This window comes from Calypte anna, chromosome W (assembly GCF_003957555.1).
Source record: "Calypte anna isolate BGI_N300 chromosome W, bCalAnn1_v1.p, whole genome shotgun sequence".
Lineage (NCBI taxonomy): Eukaryota > Metazoa > Chordata > Aves > Apodiformes > Trochilidae > Calypte > Calypte anna.
In genome coordinates, this window is record NC_044276.1 from 22,806,030 (window position 1) to 22,823,745 (window position 17,716).

The 17,716-nt window shown below is 48.2% G+C and overlaps 1 protein-coding gene across 1 annotated transcript; it reads right to left on the bottom strand.

The window, feature by feature from the left end:
- Positions 1 to 4,408: 4,408 nt before the first annotated feature.
- LOC115600132 (ankyrin repeat domain-containing protein 7-like) lies at positions 4,409 to 11,358 on the bottom strand. Its single transcript, XM_030468358.1, has 9 exons — positions 11,135 to 11,358; positions 10,626 to 10,740; positions 10,191 to 10,364; positions 9,963 to 10,069; positions 9,468 to 9,605; positions 8,681 to 8,910; positions 7,682 to 7,715; positions 7,533 to 7,602; positions 4,409 to 4,471 (listed from the first exon to the last, which is right to left on the bottom strand). The coding sequence occupies exons 1-9, from the start codon at positions 11,356 to 11,358 to the stop codon at positions 4,409 to 4,411; spliced, it is 1,155 nt and encodes a 384-aa protein (XP_030324218.1).
- Positions 11,359 to 17,716: the final 6,358 nt, after the last annotated feature.

The following is a 17,716-nucleotide window of genomic DNA, read 5'->3' on the forward strand; positions in this document are numbered from 1 at the left end:
CAGAATCAGCTCCTCAAACACCCAGAGCTTTTGCCAGCTGTGCTACTTGAGCATTTCAAGCACACGCAATCCAAACACAGCTCTCACAGCAGCCACAGTGCCTCTGCCATCAACATCTTCAAGCAGGGGAAAGGAACTGCTCTGAGAGGAGAGGGGCAGCTGAGAGCAGTACCCGAGGGGAGAGCAGTGCTGGAGCAGAGACACCTTCCCCTCTGGGGAAAGGAGAGAGAAGAAGGGAGAGAGACTGAGGGGCTGGAAACTCAAATGCACAGCTGGCATGGAACAGCCCTGCTGGAAAGGAAAAGAAGGACATCTAGACACAGAGAGACAAAAGCCATCTTAACTTCCTGCCCCTTGCCCCAGCCATGCTCATGTTGCTCAAATGTGACTTTCTTTCAAAAATTGAATGTATTTCAGTTAAAAACTAATATCACCCAGGTATGGGTTTCTCCTGGGCTGAAGATTTACATCTGTCCCACCATGCGCGTCCATGAGCTGCAGATCCACATCTGCCCCTCTGTGCTCCTCCATGGGCTGCAGGTGACAGCTGCCCTCTCCCCACAGCCTGCAGGGGAACTTCTGTTCTGGCCCTTCCTTCAGTCACTGACCTTGGGGTCTTGTGGAGGGCTGGCAGCAGGCTTCCACCTCCTTCTCCAGGGACATCTTGGGCATTTTCTGCCACAGACATTCCATGGTCACCTGGGGCAGCTGCTGACTCCTGAGGGAGGTGCTCTCCCAGATATGGGCACCCAGGCTGCCCACACCTCTTATATACCCTCAGGGTCACTGCAGAGACCCCCCATGACAATGGTGTCCAGGCACCAGGCCCTGCATCACAAAGCCCTGGTGGTGGCTGTGGAGACTCCCAGGCCTGGAAGTGGCTGGGACTGTGTCACAGAACAATGGAATCATGGAATGGGTTGGGTTGGAAGGGTTCAAGATCATCTAGTTCCAACCCAACCCGTTCCATGATTCCATGATCCCACTCAACTGAAGCCAACCCTGCCCCTGTCCCCATGGAACTCCCTTCTTAATCCCATCCACAGCATCAGCCTCAGTCAGAGCTGCTGGACAGACAGCTGAGTATCAGCCAGCTGTGTGCCCAGGTGGCCAAGAGGACCATACCCATCCTGGCTTGTGTCAGGAATAGCATGGCCAAAAGTAGTAGGGAAGTGATCGCAGGCAACAGACAGGCAACAGTTTTTTAACAAGTGTATGACACTGAGGCACCATCACATCCTTCCAGGAGGACTTTGGATCCCTGATGGCACTGTGACCCTCATCATCTCGTGAACTTCCCACCCACCACATCACCCACCTCTTCAATCCAGACATCAACAGTCTGGCTACAACAGGACAATGGTAGAGCATGGCAAATGGCTTGCTAAAGGCCAGGTGCACCCCATGCCTTTCTGTCCCCTGCCCACTCTGCTTCAGCAATCCCCTCTTTGTCCTTCACCTGCCTGGAACAGGCTCATTTCTCATTCCCATGGTTTCCCTTTTCTCCCAGTCCCAGGGTCAACAAGTATCTGTGTGTGCTGAGGGGGAGAGGCTATGGTGTCTGCAGCAGGAGCAGCAGCAGCATTGGCTTTCTCAACAGCAGCAGTGTCTGTGGGCAGCAGCTGCAAAGAAAGCAAAAGTACAAGACAGAAAATTACCTTTATCCTGCCCCAAACCAGGACACACCTGGTTTGCTTTTTAGCCATACCTTACACTAAGCAGAGGTCTGCGGAAATAAAATGATATCCTCTTAACTTCAGAATGACTGAAAGTGTGGGATGGTGTGACATCAAGAGATATACCCTAGATACAGGAAACACAAACTAGCAAATAGACTGGAAAACCTGTTGATGAGGTCCTTTGTTTCAGCTGCTGACCACCAAGGGATGGATGCTCTCTGCTTGGCTGTGGGACCCGCTGGGAACAGGACTCCCCCAGAGATTTCTCTGCAGGGACCAAATGCTTCCACCAAAAGTATTCAGGAGTGAATTCTTTTCTCCATAAGAGAGTTGAATGGCAAAGCTGTCTGTGCCTTAGAGCTTACTGCCTGTTTCTTGAGGAGCTGCTCTCTCTGGGGATATCCAAATTCCTCTTTCTGTCTGACAAATAGGAAAGCCCTGTCCCCCTCTGCAGGATGTGTCTGTCGTGTGCTGGTCAGGCTGCAGAAGTCATTCTGTGCAGAGGCAGCACAAGTTTGGACTGGATCCCCAAAGGGAGATGGTGAGATGAGTCTTTGCTGCTGTGAGTTGCGTCTGAAGAAAAGGGAGCAGATCAGAGGGCTGGGTGTGGAGACACGTGTGACAGCTCGAGAGCAGAGTTGCCATGAAGCCTCTTTTAGAATGAGGCTCTGAAACTTGAGTGGCATCAGAAAGCACTGGGAAGAAATACACTGTCCATGTGCTTTCCTTAGGAAAATGAACCCTCTGGCCCACAACAGGGAACTGGAGCTGAGCTCTGGCTCTCAAAACTGAGCCATGCCAGACATGCAGCAAAGGACATGAGCACATTGCTAGTGCCCAAGTGATTTCTGGAGCAGTCTTTCTACTGCCAAGGCCCTTTATGCACTCTTGCAAAGCAAGCTATGTTTTTTGCGTCAGAAATATGAGGATTTTTCTATTCCATTTCACAAAGCAGGTGTGCAGAAAATGAAAAAGGGTAAAGAGGAGTACGTTTGGTAGAAGCGAGAAATAAGGGTCAGAGACTGATTAAAATTTTAAAACAAAAATCCAAATCAACTTATTTACAAAAATTACAAAAAAAGAGAGGGTGGCAAGGGCAGGGGAGGGAAGAAAAGGAAGGGAAGGGAAGGGATTGGGGGAGAAAGTGGAAGGGAAAGGGCGGGGGAAAGGGGGAATTGGAGAGGGGGAACTGGAGTAGAGGAATGGGAGGAGGAGAACTGGAGAGGGGGAATGGGAGGGGGGGAAAGGAAGGGGGGAAAGGGAGGGGGTGAATGGGAGAGGAAGGGGAAAGGGGAAAGAGGGAGGGAAAAGGGGAAAGAGGAAGGAGAAAGGAGAAGCAGAAAAGGGAAGCAGAAAGAGAAAGGGGGGAAGGGGGGAAAGGGCGGGAAAGGGGAAGGAGAAAGGAGAAGCATAAAGGGGAAGCAGAAAGGGGAAGCAGAAAGAGAAAGGGGGAAAGGGGGGGAAGGGGGAAAAGGGCGGGAAAGGGGAGAGGGGAGGAAGGGAGGAAGGGAGGAAGGGGGAAAGAGGGAAAGGGGGAAGAGGGAAAGGGGAAAAGGAGAGAGGGAGAGGACTACGCAGAAGAGGAGTGGAGAGGAGAAGAGAAGGGAAGGGGGAGAAAGGGAAGAGGGAGGGAAAAAGAGGAAGAAAGGGGAGAGGGAGAGAAAAGAAAAGGGAGAGAGAGAGGGAAACGGGAAGGGGGAGGGAAGGTAAAGGGAGAAGAGGGAAAATGGAAGGGGGAGAGGGAGAGGACTACACATCAAAAAACCACCAGGGAAGGGCAACAGGGCTGTCATCCAACCAACAGACTCAGAACATTTATTCAGACTGACAGAAACATATTTTCATCTCTTCTGATCCATCACAAGATATGGAATAAGCTCCCAAAGATGTAGTTTAAAGTTCATCAGAGTCTGGGGAGAAAAGAGACAAGATTCCTGCTGTTACTTTTACAGGAGAGAGGGGCAAAGAGGTCACTGTCAGAACATTACGGCTACCAAGCCAGAGCTGAACACTCTCTGTGATTAAAAGCAGACAGCAACAGAAGGAAATGGGCTCAGGGGCTTCCTGCTTTGAAACAGCACCAGTCACTGCAAAGCTGTGACTCTGGAGGAATCATCACAAAATAGGTGCAATTCCTCCTGGGACATCTGGCCTCACATCACAGAACATGTTTGATGCCATGGATGACAAACATTCAACTCCCCCGACAATTGCCTGAACACTACTGAGTGATCTTTCCCTAAAGAAAGGATAACTTTTGTCACTGATTAGCCTCTTCTTGCCTATTCAAATAAAAAGACTGCAACAGAGGAGCTACAAACACAACCAAGGAGTAAGGGACAGCAAAGACCAAGAACAGACAGCAGAGGGTGTGTTATGGGTCAGTGCTGAAGGCAATCACTGGACACGGGAGGAGAAGTGATGGCTGAAGTCTGTGAAACTCTGTGTAGGGCTCCTTTTATCTTTGTGATTCAGGATTAACTCCAGAGAAAGGTGACTTCAGATTAAACAAAGTGTATCTGTGTGGAGGAAATGATTCAATTTTCTTTGTGCTGGTTTTGGGTTTTTTTCAGGCAGCTGCTTAAAGCTCTAAAGAGCATTTTGTAAGCAGAAAGTTTCCACGTTTAAGTAAGTATAAAGCTAGCAGAAAAAAAACCCTGTGCTTAGCACAGGAACACAACAGCTTTCAAGATGTTGTTTTCAAGAGAGCAGTCATCTTTTTACTTACTCTAACATGATACATTACCACGTCCACGTTCTTCAAAGAGAAATTCATCCAGTTCCTGCTTGTACTAGAATTATACAGAAAACACACCATTAACATTGTGCAATATTAAACTTCTAAAACCTTCTTCCAATCCACACAAAACCAGGCAGTAACTCCAAGGGCCAAACAAGTGAGGCTATAAACCAGCAGGGTGGAGGGAAGGGCCCTCTCTCCAGGACTAAAGGGAGAGCAGTGACCAAATTCACAGCTCCTCCAGGAGAACCCCATAAAAACCCAAATGCCTCCTACACATGGTGGTTCTCCCACACTGAAGTATAAAGTGAGATTTCTTGCAGATTTATTTATTATAGTCATACATCCTAGATAAGAAAATGTAATTTAAAGCTTAGCTGGGAACATCCTATGGCATCATCTTTGGTTTCTGGGCACTCTTGGAAAACAACCCTAAACCCCAAACTTTTCACCCCTAGCACACCTAGATGTTGTGTTGGGATGAGGAGGAGTTACACCAGGAGTAATCCCTGCAAATGAGTTTTAACTTCAGGCTAAAAAGCACAACCTTGCATACAGATGCTCTTCAGCAGTAGCAGAGGATGGGATTTCAAAATGTTTACCTTGGCTGCAGAAGAGGAAATCCTGTTCATCAATGGTTCTGCTCCTATGGGTGAGCTGGGGATGCTTCCTACTGGACTTGGACTTCTGTTCAGAACCAGGATGTCCCAGGCGAGCTGAATGGTGAACTGGATTTGCAGCCACTGATGGGAAGTGTGTTCTTCCACCTACCACAAAGCTTTCTGTTGGCTTTTCTTTTTTCTCTTTTTCCATCAGTTCTGAAACATTCAGACACAAAGAATTCTCTCTGGCAGGAACAGATTAGGAATGACCAAACCCATTTGACCTGAAGGGTTTTGGGGAGCCTGTATCATAGCAGTCAATCCTGCAAGAGTTACCAAGACTTGGGATTGCTCAGCACTAAAGCTTCAAAGCAATCTGTAAATGGAGATTGCTCTGGAATTTTGGGACAACTTCATCTACCTTGGCTTTAGCCTCTCCCAATTCCTTTTCCAAGCCCAGTTTGTCTTCCTCCAGGTTCCTGCAGCGCCTCGTAGCAACTTCCAGTGAAGCTTCTGCCACAGACAGCTTTTTAATGTCAGCTCTCTGACATTGCCCTAACGAAATGATTAGATGAGCATGAAAGAATTTAAAAGAACATGAATTCTTTCCTTAATTTAACTTATTTGATTATACAATTAGACCTGTCTTGAACTCAGTAGGTAGGAAAATTTTGTCTGCCACCAGCAGTCAACAGCTGAGCACCTCCAAATTATCAGCAGCTGCTTGTGAGGAATTCTAATACATAAAAAAAAGATTCAAATATTATACTTCTTGAACACTACACCAGCATACACTGAATCATGTATTTTTTAAACAAAACTCAAATCAATATGTTGCAATGCATGAGCCACAGTTTGCAGATATTACTCTGGTGACTAAAGGCAGGATTTGTATGAGATGGTTCTTGGGTCTCGTTCTGCATTCTACAGAGAATTAAATTAATACACTAAATTAAATTAATATTACTTACATTAAATTATTACATTAGATTAATACCAAGTTAATTTTAAAGTAACAACACTCATAAATCTGGACAGTCCCTCCTTTCCTCCAGCCACCCACCCAACTACCATCTCCCAAAGGAACCTGGTATTTTGGCACTAGGAATACAAAGTTTTTCCCAGGGGAAAACCATTGACAGCACTCCTGAAGACCTTCCCATCTTCCCTCTTCAAGAAACTGAAAAATGAAGAATAAGGTGGTTATCTGACACATGCAGGTATTCACCTCACTCAAACACTCTGGGGTTCAGAGGAAGAAAGAAATGGAATTTTAAAGCACTGTGCACATCACTATTCACAGACAAACAGCACACCAGTGTCTAATTACTCAACAGGACTAGTTCCTGTTTTCCAGAAAGTAAAGATTAACAAAATGGGTATACAGAAACTTTTAAACCTTTGCTCTGCCTGGGACTGGTGGAATTTGCAGGAAAAAACTTTAACATTCTCATCAGTCTTCTGACCAGGTAATTAGCCTAACACAGACACAAAGAAGAAATTTAAAGATTGCTGCACATCACAAAATAGAGAAGAGAAAGCTTAGTGGCTGAAATTGACTTTTGTGAGGAACAGGCAGGTCCCAAAAGACAGAAGGCAGAAATGAACAGCAAAACACTGCTCAGAGCCTTCAACACTGCAAAAAGTGTGTCCTTTACCTCCCTTTTTTGTAGTTTTTCAGCCTCAGAGTTTAAGACTTGTTCTCTTAAACCAGCACACTTGGCCTTTAATTCCTTGTTCATCTTTTCCAGTGTGGAAACTTGCTTTTCAGCAGAGTTTGTGGAAAATGCCATTAAAGCATCCCTGTGCAGCAGCTGATGGAATAAATGGCTTTCCCTCTGGAGCTGGGCCAATGCCTCCTGTGTGAACAGAATCACAGAACCACAGAATCATTAAGGCTGGAAAAAACCTCTAGGATCCTCCAGTCCAACTGGGAAACCAACACCACTAAACCATGTCCCAAAAGTGGGAATAATGTGCTCCACTCTCCCCTGAGGTGTTACTCAGGACTCCAGACCCCTCTGCCCAGCCCTGCCCCAGATGCCCAACACCAACAGGATGCCTGCCCTATTCCCCTCATGAATGCCCTCAGAAAAAAGCCTTTTCAAACACTTCTTAGCATGGCCCAACACACAGAACTCTCAAAACCAGAAAGCTGGGGACATGTAAAAACTAAAGATGCTGGCTGGCATCTCCAGCATTAGTGAGTGGGTTGAACTACCACACACAAGTTCCCCATCACTACAGAATCCCTTCAGCAGCAGCAGCAGATGCTGATCCAAATGAGCAAGAAGAAATAAAATAATGTGACTGTGTACCTATGACTTTTGGCCCCAAACCACAAATCTACTGCTTGCTCTGCCACAGCTACAGGTCTTTTTGCAAAAACTGACAGAAACAATGACAGAGAAAACAATGTTGCCTGGAACTGCAGTGTCTTTCAATCCCAGAGAAAACTTGCCTTCAAGAGATTTATTTTTCAAGGACACTTTTCCTGGAAATGCACCATACCTTAGGGCTAAAACAGACTGATTCTTCAGAATCACTCCAAGTGTCATCATTCCCCTCCTCCTCAGAGCTCCTTCAAAAACAAAGCAAAATGAGTGCTATGTCTCTAAAATCACCCCTCAAGCAAGTGGGAGGAGTTTGTAAAGTCTCACCTTACTGAGCCTCCTTCACAAAGGTCATCTGTGGCTGTTCAAAGATTCAATGACATGCTGACATTAGATTTGGCAAGCTCACAATAAAACAGTACACACAAACATTTAACATGGACAACTCTACAGCTCCTACAGAATGAAACTGGCCACAACTGGACCCAAATGGGTGTGGTGACTGCTGCAGGAGTCACACCTGAGTGTCGGTGTACGGATGCACCTCTGTGCCTCCTGGAACACTCTGTGTGGCACCTGTGGGTGCAGGTCCCTATGTTGTTACATTATTTAGAATACAAATCACTATCCACCTTCTCTACCCATCCTGCTCAGTAACACCTGAAATTTCAAGACAGCAAATGCTGTGGTTCTCTTATACAGGTACCCCAAATGTAACATTTGCCTCAGAGGTGACAGGGCTGTAACATTTGCCTCAGAGCAGCAGGCAGTGCTGCTTCTCTTGAGTTGACCACAAGCACATGGAATGGATGTGGCACAAGGACTCCTCCCCAAAACATACACTTCAGAGGACCTCAGAAGCTCTCTCAGGATCACCCCAGCTTACCCTCTAACCCTCTGTTGCTGCAGCACAGCAAAGGGACTCTCATGATGTGCTTTGCACTGCCAGCCAGACTGCACTGTTAATGCCAATAAGTGCTCCCTGAACACTCTCTGCTGTCCATTTGACACACAGCTCTGATACAACACACTTAAAAAAACTAAAAGAAGAACAGGTCCCAATCTAGAGTTCATTTATATTAAAAAATTAATCCTACAGGACACAATCCTGTCAGTGGACATGGAGCACACAAATCACAACTGCCCTTACAGCCTGACAAGGCCAAAAAGTAACAAATCAGCACATTCACAAAGCTTCTTGTGCTGCTCCTCCTGAGGCCTGCACTGAAGTCACCAGGGAGCACAGTCAGTGCTGACAATACAAACCACCTCAAGAAAAGGCCACATCATTTTCCTCTTGAGCTCCTCCCTAGTTAAGGATCCTACCTCCTCTGTCCACAGCAGGTGCACCCCACATAAATGGAGCAGCTCCTGCCTGCTCAGGAGTGATGACTATGCTGGTATCTTCTGCATCACACACAGGAGCTTCTCCTGTCTTCTCCTGCTCTGGTTTTTCTTTTATCCCTCCAGCAGCTCCTGCCTGCTCAGGAGATCCAAGTGCATCCCCTGCAGGAGCTTCTGCTGTGTCCTCCAGTTTTGCCAGGTACTGACTTACACTGCACAGAGAAAGAGAGGAAATAAAGTTGGTAAAAAGAACCACATGCTGGCACAACAGTTAACACCAATTTATTATCCCCCCTGCAAATATTTATAAAAATTCATAAACTCCTCAGTATTTCTTAAGGGTAATACACACAGAACTCACTCCAGCATTCCCTGCAGTCACATTCACCCTATAAATGCACATTCCCACCTTCCAAGTTATTAACTCCTGCTCAGAACATTTTTTCAGCCTGCCTTTTAGGCACACATAACCACCTGAGAGAATCTCAGTGCTAACCAAAGCCCAGGTGACAGAATTGCTCTGGTACCCCGCCCCTTCCACCCTCCCAAAGGAAGATAAAAGGGAATAGGGAAGAGAGACTTTAAGGTGTGAAAATAAGACTGAAAGAGGTTTAGTGGAAAAGGAAGAGACAGAACACGTGGGACAAGGAACAAATCTGCAAATCTATAGGGAAGAGGCACTTTAAGGTGTGAAAATAAGACTGGAAGAGGTTTACTGGAAGAGGAAGAGACTACACAACTTATTCTAATCATAAAGTCCAAAGGTTACCGTAAATGGCCATGGAGATCAGCATAATCCACAGCTATCCTCCCATCTTTGTCTTCATGGGAAAAATTGGCTCCGTGAGAAAGGAGAACTCTGACCAAATACATCTCCCCAACAGAAGCAGCAATCATGAGTGGGGTTCTGAAAGATTCAAAACATGCAATGCCATGGATCATCTGACACAGACACAGTCATTATTTTCATCCCTGCTTGCTCTCAGAAGAAGTATTTTCCCCATTCCTTTACAATGAACACATTTGGATAAACACTCAAGGAGCAAACCAAAGTCTTTGCTTTCCTGGACTCCCTCCTCCTTCCTGGGCCCCCTCCTAATCCTGGATCCCCTCCTATTCCTGGACCCCCTCTTACTCCTGGACCCCCTCCTCCTTATGGATACCCTCTTCTTCCTGGATCCCCTCCTCTTCCTGGATCCCCATCTCCTCCTGGATCCCTCTCCTTCTTCCTGCACCCCCTCCTTCTCCTGGATAAACCCCTCACCTTTCATGCTCATCTCGAGCATGCACATCAGCTCCTGCTTTCAGGAGATCTTCTAATATCTCCTCGTGTTCTTCAGTGATAGCAAGAGTTAGTGGGGTACTGCCCTTCTGAAAAGTCAGAGAAATGCATCATGTTAATAATCAAAGCAAAAAAATTTAAAAAAAAAATGTAAAAGAAATATCGATGCAACTTTCTGAAAGGACTTCTTGAAGAAATATAAACATTTACCTTATTCTTGGCATCCAGTTTGGCACCATGCCTGAGTAACAGCCCCACGAGTTTTTTACTACGAGCCAGGATGGCCAATTGGAGGGCAGTGTTGCCATCGATGTCTGCAAGATTTGGGTCGGCACCCTGCTCTAGCAGAAAAGTCACACAGTCTTGTTCTCTGAGCTGTACTGCCTGGGAATAACACACACACAAAAAAAAAAAAAAAATAATGAAAGACTTCCAAAATCCCATTTCACTCCATCACAGCTCGCCCAGCTTCTGACCACTGGGAAAGAAGAGCACCTGCAAAGATGATCTGACAGGTGCCTGTTCCACTCCAAACCCAACAGGCGTCTTTCCGCACAGCTCTGCCTACAGAGTCCTGCCAGACACCTCTCCTTTCATGCACAGTCAAGAAGCCCCTCTTCCAAGAGCAGAACTTCTCTCACTCACCTTCATCAGGGGTGTTCTCCTGAGATTATCAACAGCATCCAACTGGCTGCCGTGCTTTACAAGGAATCTGGCAACCTCTGTGTGGCCGTTGGCACACGCCAGATGGAGAGGTGTCCTGAGAATCAAACATGGGAGCTTAACACTGACAGACAAGGAAAGAACCAAAGCTGTGGCACCACCCAGCCCGGGGGACCCTGCCCAGACCCTGCTGCTCCTGCTGCTGCTGCAAGCCTGCAGACATCACCCACAGGGCAGGAGAGACCTGGGGAGGCCTCAGCAGCTGCAAGAGAACCCTGCAGGGAGAGCAGGGCCAAGCAGCAGCCCAGCACCTCCAGGAGCACTGGCGCCCACCCAGCAGCTCCCAGCACTGGAAAGCTCTCCAGTTCCCCCTCCCAGCTGACAGGGCACATCTTGCTTTGCAAGCAAGCAGCTCCAAGGGGATCCCACCCAAACCCTGCAGGGGGGATGCTCCCACAGCCCACCCGAGCATGCTACCCACAGCCCCTCACCGATTCTCCCTGTCACGGCAGTCGATGCCCCAAATCTCCATCCACCAGCGCCAGCGCCTCAGCCAGGCCAGGTGGCCGTGGGCGGCAGCGTGGTGCAGCCTGTTCAGATCTTTCTCCTCAAGCTCAGGGCCGCTGGTGCTGGCGGCAGCACCACGGGGCCACACAGGATTGTAACGGGGCACAGCCCTGTAGCGACGGTGACGCTTCCTGCTGAAGAGCCCCATCCCAGGAGCTCTGCGGGGTGCGGGGCAGGGCCCCACGGGAGCAGCAGGAGGCAGCCGGCAGAGCCGGAAGGGTGGGGTAAGGGTTGGGTGGGGAAGGGGTGGAAGGGTGGGGGTTAAGGACAGGGGAAGGGCAAAGGCAGGGACAGGGGAGGGAGGAGACAGACGGGGACGAGGTGGGTGCAAGGGGAAAGGCAGGGACGGAGCGGGAGAAAAGAGCAAACCAGTGTCCAGAACCGGGAGCAGCCGGAGAGACGCAGCCCAGCGCAGCTCAGCACAGGAGCCACAACGGCAGAGTCGCCGCTAACGGCAGTCGCCAGGGGCAACGGGGGGCGGGGCCGAACCACCTGCGGGGGGGGGGGGGGGGGGAAGGGGCTGAACCAATTCACAGGGGGAAGGGGGCTGAAGGGAAGGAAAAGGCTCCTTTAATCCTTAAACCTTGCCCTGGTTTAAGCCTCAGCATTCATTCATTGCCACTACAGGTGACAATGGTCCCTTAAGTGTCTGAGAGAGGCTGAGAAGCTCTCCCCCACCTCTATGAGTCATACAAACAACTGGTAAGTTCTGCTCCTGGAGAGGCTTTTTCATACCCAATTCAAAGGAGCAGCTAGAGAGGGTAAAATAACCCTTCTTGTGTAACCCACTTCTTGTCTCTCACTTGTCATCTTGTCCTGGTTTGAGCCAGGATAAAGGTGATTTTCTGTTTTGTACTTTTGCTTTCAGCTCATCTCTTGTAAGTAGTTGCACTTGCTGAAATTAACAGCAAGTTAATTAAATTAATGGCAAACCTAGCTTCCTCTGACTGCACAGAGCTCACTGCAAAAGTTCCACTGCCATTGTACAAGTACAGGGTGTTTCCCTAGACAAGTCTAACCCATAACTAGAGGGAAATGGACATCTGGAATTCTCCTGGCCTACCAGGAATTACTGGCAGGACAACTATCTTTTCCCTAACTCTGGGGAAAATCTCAACACCAATGGTAGCTGTCACCATGCCACATGTGTCACACCCAGCTACACAGAAAATCACCTTAAAGTTCCCTGCTGCAAACACATCCTCTGCAGGCCCCAGCACCAGCCTGACCTTCCACAGGCAGCCCAGCTTTTGAAATGAGCCACTAATGGCTGTAATTAGCCACCAACCACACCCCACTGCTGGGCATCAGCCAGGAGAGAATTTAAAAGCAGCAACTTGCCTCAGGCACTGAGTCTCACTGCTGTCTGCTGAGCTGCCCAGAACAAAACCCAAGCTTTTTCAGGTAGTGCAGAGAAGTCAGGACACAGCTCCTAAGGAGGGAGAGAATCACTGAATGGCTTGGGTTGGAAGGGACCTTAAAGATCATCAAGATCCAAGCCCCTGCATGGGCAGGGACCTCTCCCACTAGACCAGGTGTCACAAAGCCTCATCCAACCTGGCCTTGAACACTTCCCAGGAAGGGCAGCAACAACTTCTCTAGGCAACCTATTCCAGTATCCCGCCACTCTCATGAGGAAAAAGGTTTTCCTAATATCCAACCTAAATCTCCCCTCTTTCAGTTTAAAACCATTACCCCTTGTCCTGTCACTACTCTCTCTGCTGAAAAGCCCCTCCCCAGCTTTCCTGTAGCCCCTTCATGGACTGGAAGGTTCTCCAAGGCCCCCCCAGAGCCTTCTCTTCTCCAGGCTGAACAGCCCCAACTCTCTCAGCCCATCTTCGTAGCAGAGGTGCTCCAGACCCCTGGTCATCTGCTTCTCCACTGTGGACATGCAAAGCAGTCACCTGGAAAACAAACACCTATGCTCCTTTTGAAGCTTTTTGTAGTCCCTTAGTTCCTCACCACACCTGTCTGTAACTCACAGAGTTTGGACATCTTCTTCTGCCTGTTTTGACCTTTAGTCCAATTCTCCTTTCTTACAACATAAGCCCAAGAAATAAAACAGGGCAAATGTGAAGAAATATATACTGCATGCAAATGCAAAATGTGAACACCTCAGAAAAAACCTTTTAGAATTCCTGCATGGTTTAGGGAACATTTTAGAATGACATTTGTCTTGGTTTACTTTTTCATGTTTGCCAACCACAATGAAAAAGCATATTGGAAAAACACTATGGCATTCTGGTTATGTCAGAGACACTCCAGTGTAGTTACAACCTCAGGTGCAAACAAAATACAAAGATTCTGAGTTTTGTTTTATCTTTTAAGCTTTTACAGGCACAATGCACCCTTACAATTTACCTACAACAACTCTAAACCAAAAAGAAGGACTAACCTGACAATGCAAAAAATAGATAAAACCACAACACCATTCCCTCCAGCTGAGAGAAAGCAGCTTGGCCATTTGAGATGACTAAACTGAAAAAACTCACAATTGTCATAAATCAACAGCATTGACTTTCCAAATCATTTGTTTTGGCCTTATTCAATGTAGCCTTGTCTAACGAGATGTAAACTCTTCCCTTTCAGCTTTTTACAGATAAGACTTTTCTCACAAACAGTTTATGTTAAAAGTCATCATGTTACCTGGGGTAAGCACTTGTTGGCAACTGGAGCATCAGGAGAAACCTCTGCTGACAGGCTGGGCAGGTATGTTCCTCAGTCTCCAGTAATGCTGTTCTAATACCTGTGTAGAATTAGAATCATCAAAATGGTTTTTAAAGAAAGGAGGGAAATTCTGGAGTTCTAATCAATTGTAAAAAACACGTATATAGTTAAAGGGTGAGTAAGATCTTGAGTGGAGAGCATGAAGATATAATTGTTCAACAGTGTAAAATAAATTTCTAGAATGTCCCAAATAACCACAGGGTTTTGGTATTTCACTGTTGTCATATCTGATGATGGGGTTAGGCTGTGCCTTGATCTTTTATCTACTCTTCTTCCCACTGTCCAGTAGAGCTGAAGGCACCAACGTCAAGGTTAGGGAATAAAACAGTGATCAGGAAAACGTTCTGAGTTCTGAAGGATTAAATATTAAACTATTTAAATATTAAATAGTGGTGGGTTTGTTTTGTTTTTTTCTAGTCAGCAGTAAGTCACCAGAGTAGTCTTACAGAAGAGAAAGGGCTGTGGACAAGATAGTTTGATATCTAAGACTGTCATCACCTGCACAATTACACACTCTGCTCATACTCCTCCTTCTGTGTGTAAAGGGGATTTAACCAGACACATGAAAAGGGAAAAGAGCTTTCTGCTTATTTTCCCCTTTCTGTAACAAGCATCCTTCAGAATAAAGAGAACTAGAAACAAAGCAACTTTGTTATCTTCTGTTTCTGCTCTCAGAAGGTCAGATGGGATTGTTTTGAATTAACAAACATGCAAGGAACACTTACATTCCTCACAATAACTGTTCCCACAGCAGGGAATAAAAGCTCCATCAGCCAGGAGGGCTTTGCAAATAGGGCACAAGAATAGGTACGGGATCATCATCATCAGAGGAGAAGGGCTCTTTGGACAAATAGAAATGCTTTTCCTTCTTTCCTCTGGCATATGCTTCCCTGGAAGCAGGATGGGGAAGGAAAAAGACAAAAGTTAAAGACAGGCACAAGGAAAAATTTTCCAAGCTTTGCATTTTATCAAAGGAAGTAAGAGATGGAATTTTGGGGTGGAATTTTATACTGGAAAGCCCAGTATCTCTCAGCCCAGCAGACCAGATTCCTTCTTGGAACCTAGGACACATTGCTGGCTCATGATCAATTTGGTGCCCACCAGGACCCCTCCCAGCCTGTGCTGAAGGTACAGAGAGGATCCAAGGCTGTGTCATTAGATACAGATTATTTAAGCTGGCAGACTGCAGGGCATGGAGAAGCAAGAGTGGAGGGGCTGGGACAACTGAAAAGCTATTAGACAACATTTTCTGTCAGAAATGATAGAAATGAGGGACAGGCATCAGTGACAATGTTGACATTCAGCAAAAAAAGCAAAACAATTCCCAAATGGGTCACTGAGACATTTCACTTCACTGCTTGATAGGAGCTGGAAATACATCAAGAGTAAATTCACTCAAGTGCTTTTTTTTGGTGGTGGTGATTTTCACAGCTGAATCAGACACAGAAATGCACTCAACAGGCAGCTGAAAGAAACTCGACCCCAAATTACCAACAAATAGGACTGCGTGGGGATACCAGATTTAGAATAGACTAGGTTTTTATATTAAACAGTGTCTTCCAGGAACAAAAGGGAGAATTTTGGTGCCTTGTAACAGGCGCTGGGGCCACAAAGTGAGCACCTTATCCTGCTGCAGATTTTCCCCTCAGAAGTACAGGATGTTGGGACACCTGAAACATCACAGTGCCTGCGTGGCAAAGCTACTGGCTGCCTTTTCCTCGTGAAAATAGGGACAGAAGAGAGAGAAAATATTCCAGCACACTCCACCTCCAACCACCAACCAACCAACCCAGGTATTCTGACCTCTACATCTCCTGCTCCACAATGACAGGCAGCAACCCCGCTTCTTCCCGGGACACTCCACTCCTCCTCAGAGCCAGGGACTGCAGGAAGGCTCAGCCAGGGCTGATCTCCTCCCCCCTGGGAACAGCTCCCTGAGCTGACACACAACCCCATCTCCATGCTGGCAGCAATGGGTGCCTGAGGGCTCCCTGTGGCAGGGCCGACTCAAGAGGGAGCTCCACGGCTCTTCCCAGCACCCGATGGATGTGGATTCTGAGGAGCAGGTGGCAGCTGCTGGGAAAGGAGCAGAGGGGAACAGCAGCCCAGCAAGGAGCAGGAGGAAAGGGGGATGGGCTGCTGGGCTGCCTGACTTTCTATAGGCTGTGGGCAGGAGAGGGGAGGGAATAGTGACCCCTCTCAGAGCCCTCAGGCTCACAGACCCTCCTTTACTTCTCCAACTCAAACTTCTTTAGTTCCTCCACTCCAACTACGACAGGTACCTTTGTTCCACTCAGTGGGAACCTCACCAGACCACCATCACCTCTCCAATAGGATGGACAGAGGCTCAGCAACTGCGTCTGCCAGCTCCTCAGGACCCGTGCCTGGACCCCGTGAGGTCCCATAAACTTGTGCCCCTGCAGGTTCTTTAGATGATCACAAAGCTCTTCTTCTCCCCCAGCGGGGGCTCCTGGGTTGTCCCAGGCCCTGCTTTAGATTCAATTCTACCTGGGATGGATGTGGCTCTCCTGCCCTGCTCCCCAGCTGCTCCGACCACCTCTCTACTCCTCCCAGGGTACCTGCCCTTGCTTCCCGCCTCTGCATGCTTCCTCCTTCAGTCTGAGGGCTTTTAGGAGCTGCTGGCTCATCCCCGCCGCCCTCCTGGAGTTTTTCCCCGGCTGCGGGATGGGGAGTGTGGGGAAACGGCAGCTGCCAGCATGGCCCGGGAACCAAGATGGCCGCCGGGCAGCCCCCTGCATGCCCCGGGACTACAGCTCCCAGCATGCCCCGGGACTACAGCTCCCAGCATGCCCCGGGGCGCTCCTCCTCTCCTGCTGCCTGAGCCCGCCCGACCCCGGGGCTGCCCCGGCCCCGGCCCAGCTGGGAGGGGGAGCAGGAGGAAGGGGATCTGGGCAGGGAGAGAAGGCAGGGAAAAGAGTGGTGAGGAGGGGGAAAGAGATGGGGGGAAGGGGGCAAAGAGGGAGGGAGAGAGGGAGAGGAGAAGGGCGGGAAGGAGGAGAGAGGGGGGATGGAGAGAGAGCGGGCCAGGGGCCTGAGAGAGACAGAAAAGGCCCCAGGAGAGGGGAGTGACAGAGGGGTGGGAGAGGGAGCAGGAGAGAGGGGAAAGGGCGAGGGGAGAGGAAGGGAGAGGGGAGAGAGAGGCAGGAGAGGGGAGAGGCTGCAGGAGAGAGAGGGACAATAAGGCCAGGAGAGGAGAGGGAGAGAACGATCTGGAGACAGAGAGAGAGAAACAGCAATGGCTCTGAGAAAAGGCAGGGAGGAATTGGGAAGTGCTGAGAGGGAGACAGACAGTAAAAGCCCAAACTTGTGATGGGGAAACGACAGAGAGGGAGGGATGAAGAGCTGGGGGCAGGGAGCTGGGCAGAGCCCCAGAGGAGCAGTGATGAGCAGCTGGGCCAGGCCCCAGCACCCTGGGCTTCTTTTAAAGGATTAAAGCTTGTTTTAATTTTTAGGGTTTGATTAGGGACCCTTGGCTTGTGTTCCTGGTTTCTTCAGGTTGGTTTTTTTTTGTTGTTGTGCTGGATTGTGTTGTTTTTTCTGTCTTGAAACCATCATTTCTGGTCTGACCCTTCTACAGCAGGTAGGGCAGTGTGACTGATGGTGTGGTCTTGCATATTTCTAGGGAGTCAGTGGAAATGTGTGGTTGGAGCCTTCTGCATCACTTACCTTTGATTTCTTGAGCGTAAATCATGCAATGTTTTTGCTGAGGTACAAAAATGAAATGGGAAAGCAGATCTTCCTCACCCAGACACACACAC

What these genes read in the sequence shown, in the direction of transcription:
- LOC115600132 (XM_030468358.1), bottom strand. Translation starts at nt 11,358, where the DNA reads ATGGGGCTCTTCAGCAGGAAGCGTCACCGTCGCTACAGGGCTGTGCCC. An exon ending in AACTGGATGCCAAGAATAAG is followed by an intron (nt 10,070 to 10,190) that starts GTAAATGTTTAT and finishes CTGACTTTTCAG; the next exon opens with AAGGGCAGTACCCCACTAAC. An exon ending in ACCTGCTGTGGACAGAGGAG is followed by an intron (nt 7,716 to 8,680) that starts GTAGGATCCTTA and finishes ATCTTTGAACAG; the next exon opens with CCACAGATGACCTTTGTGAA.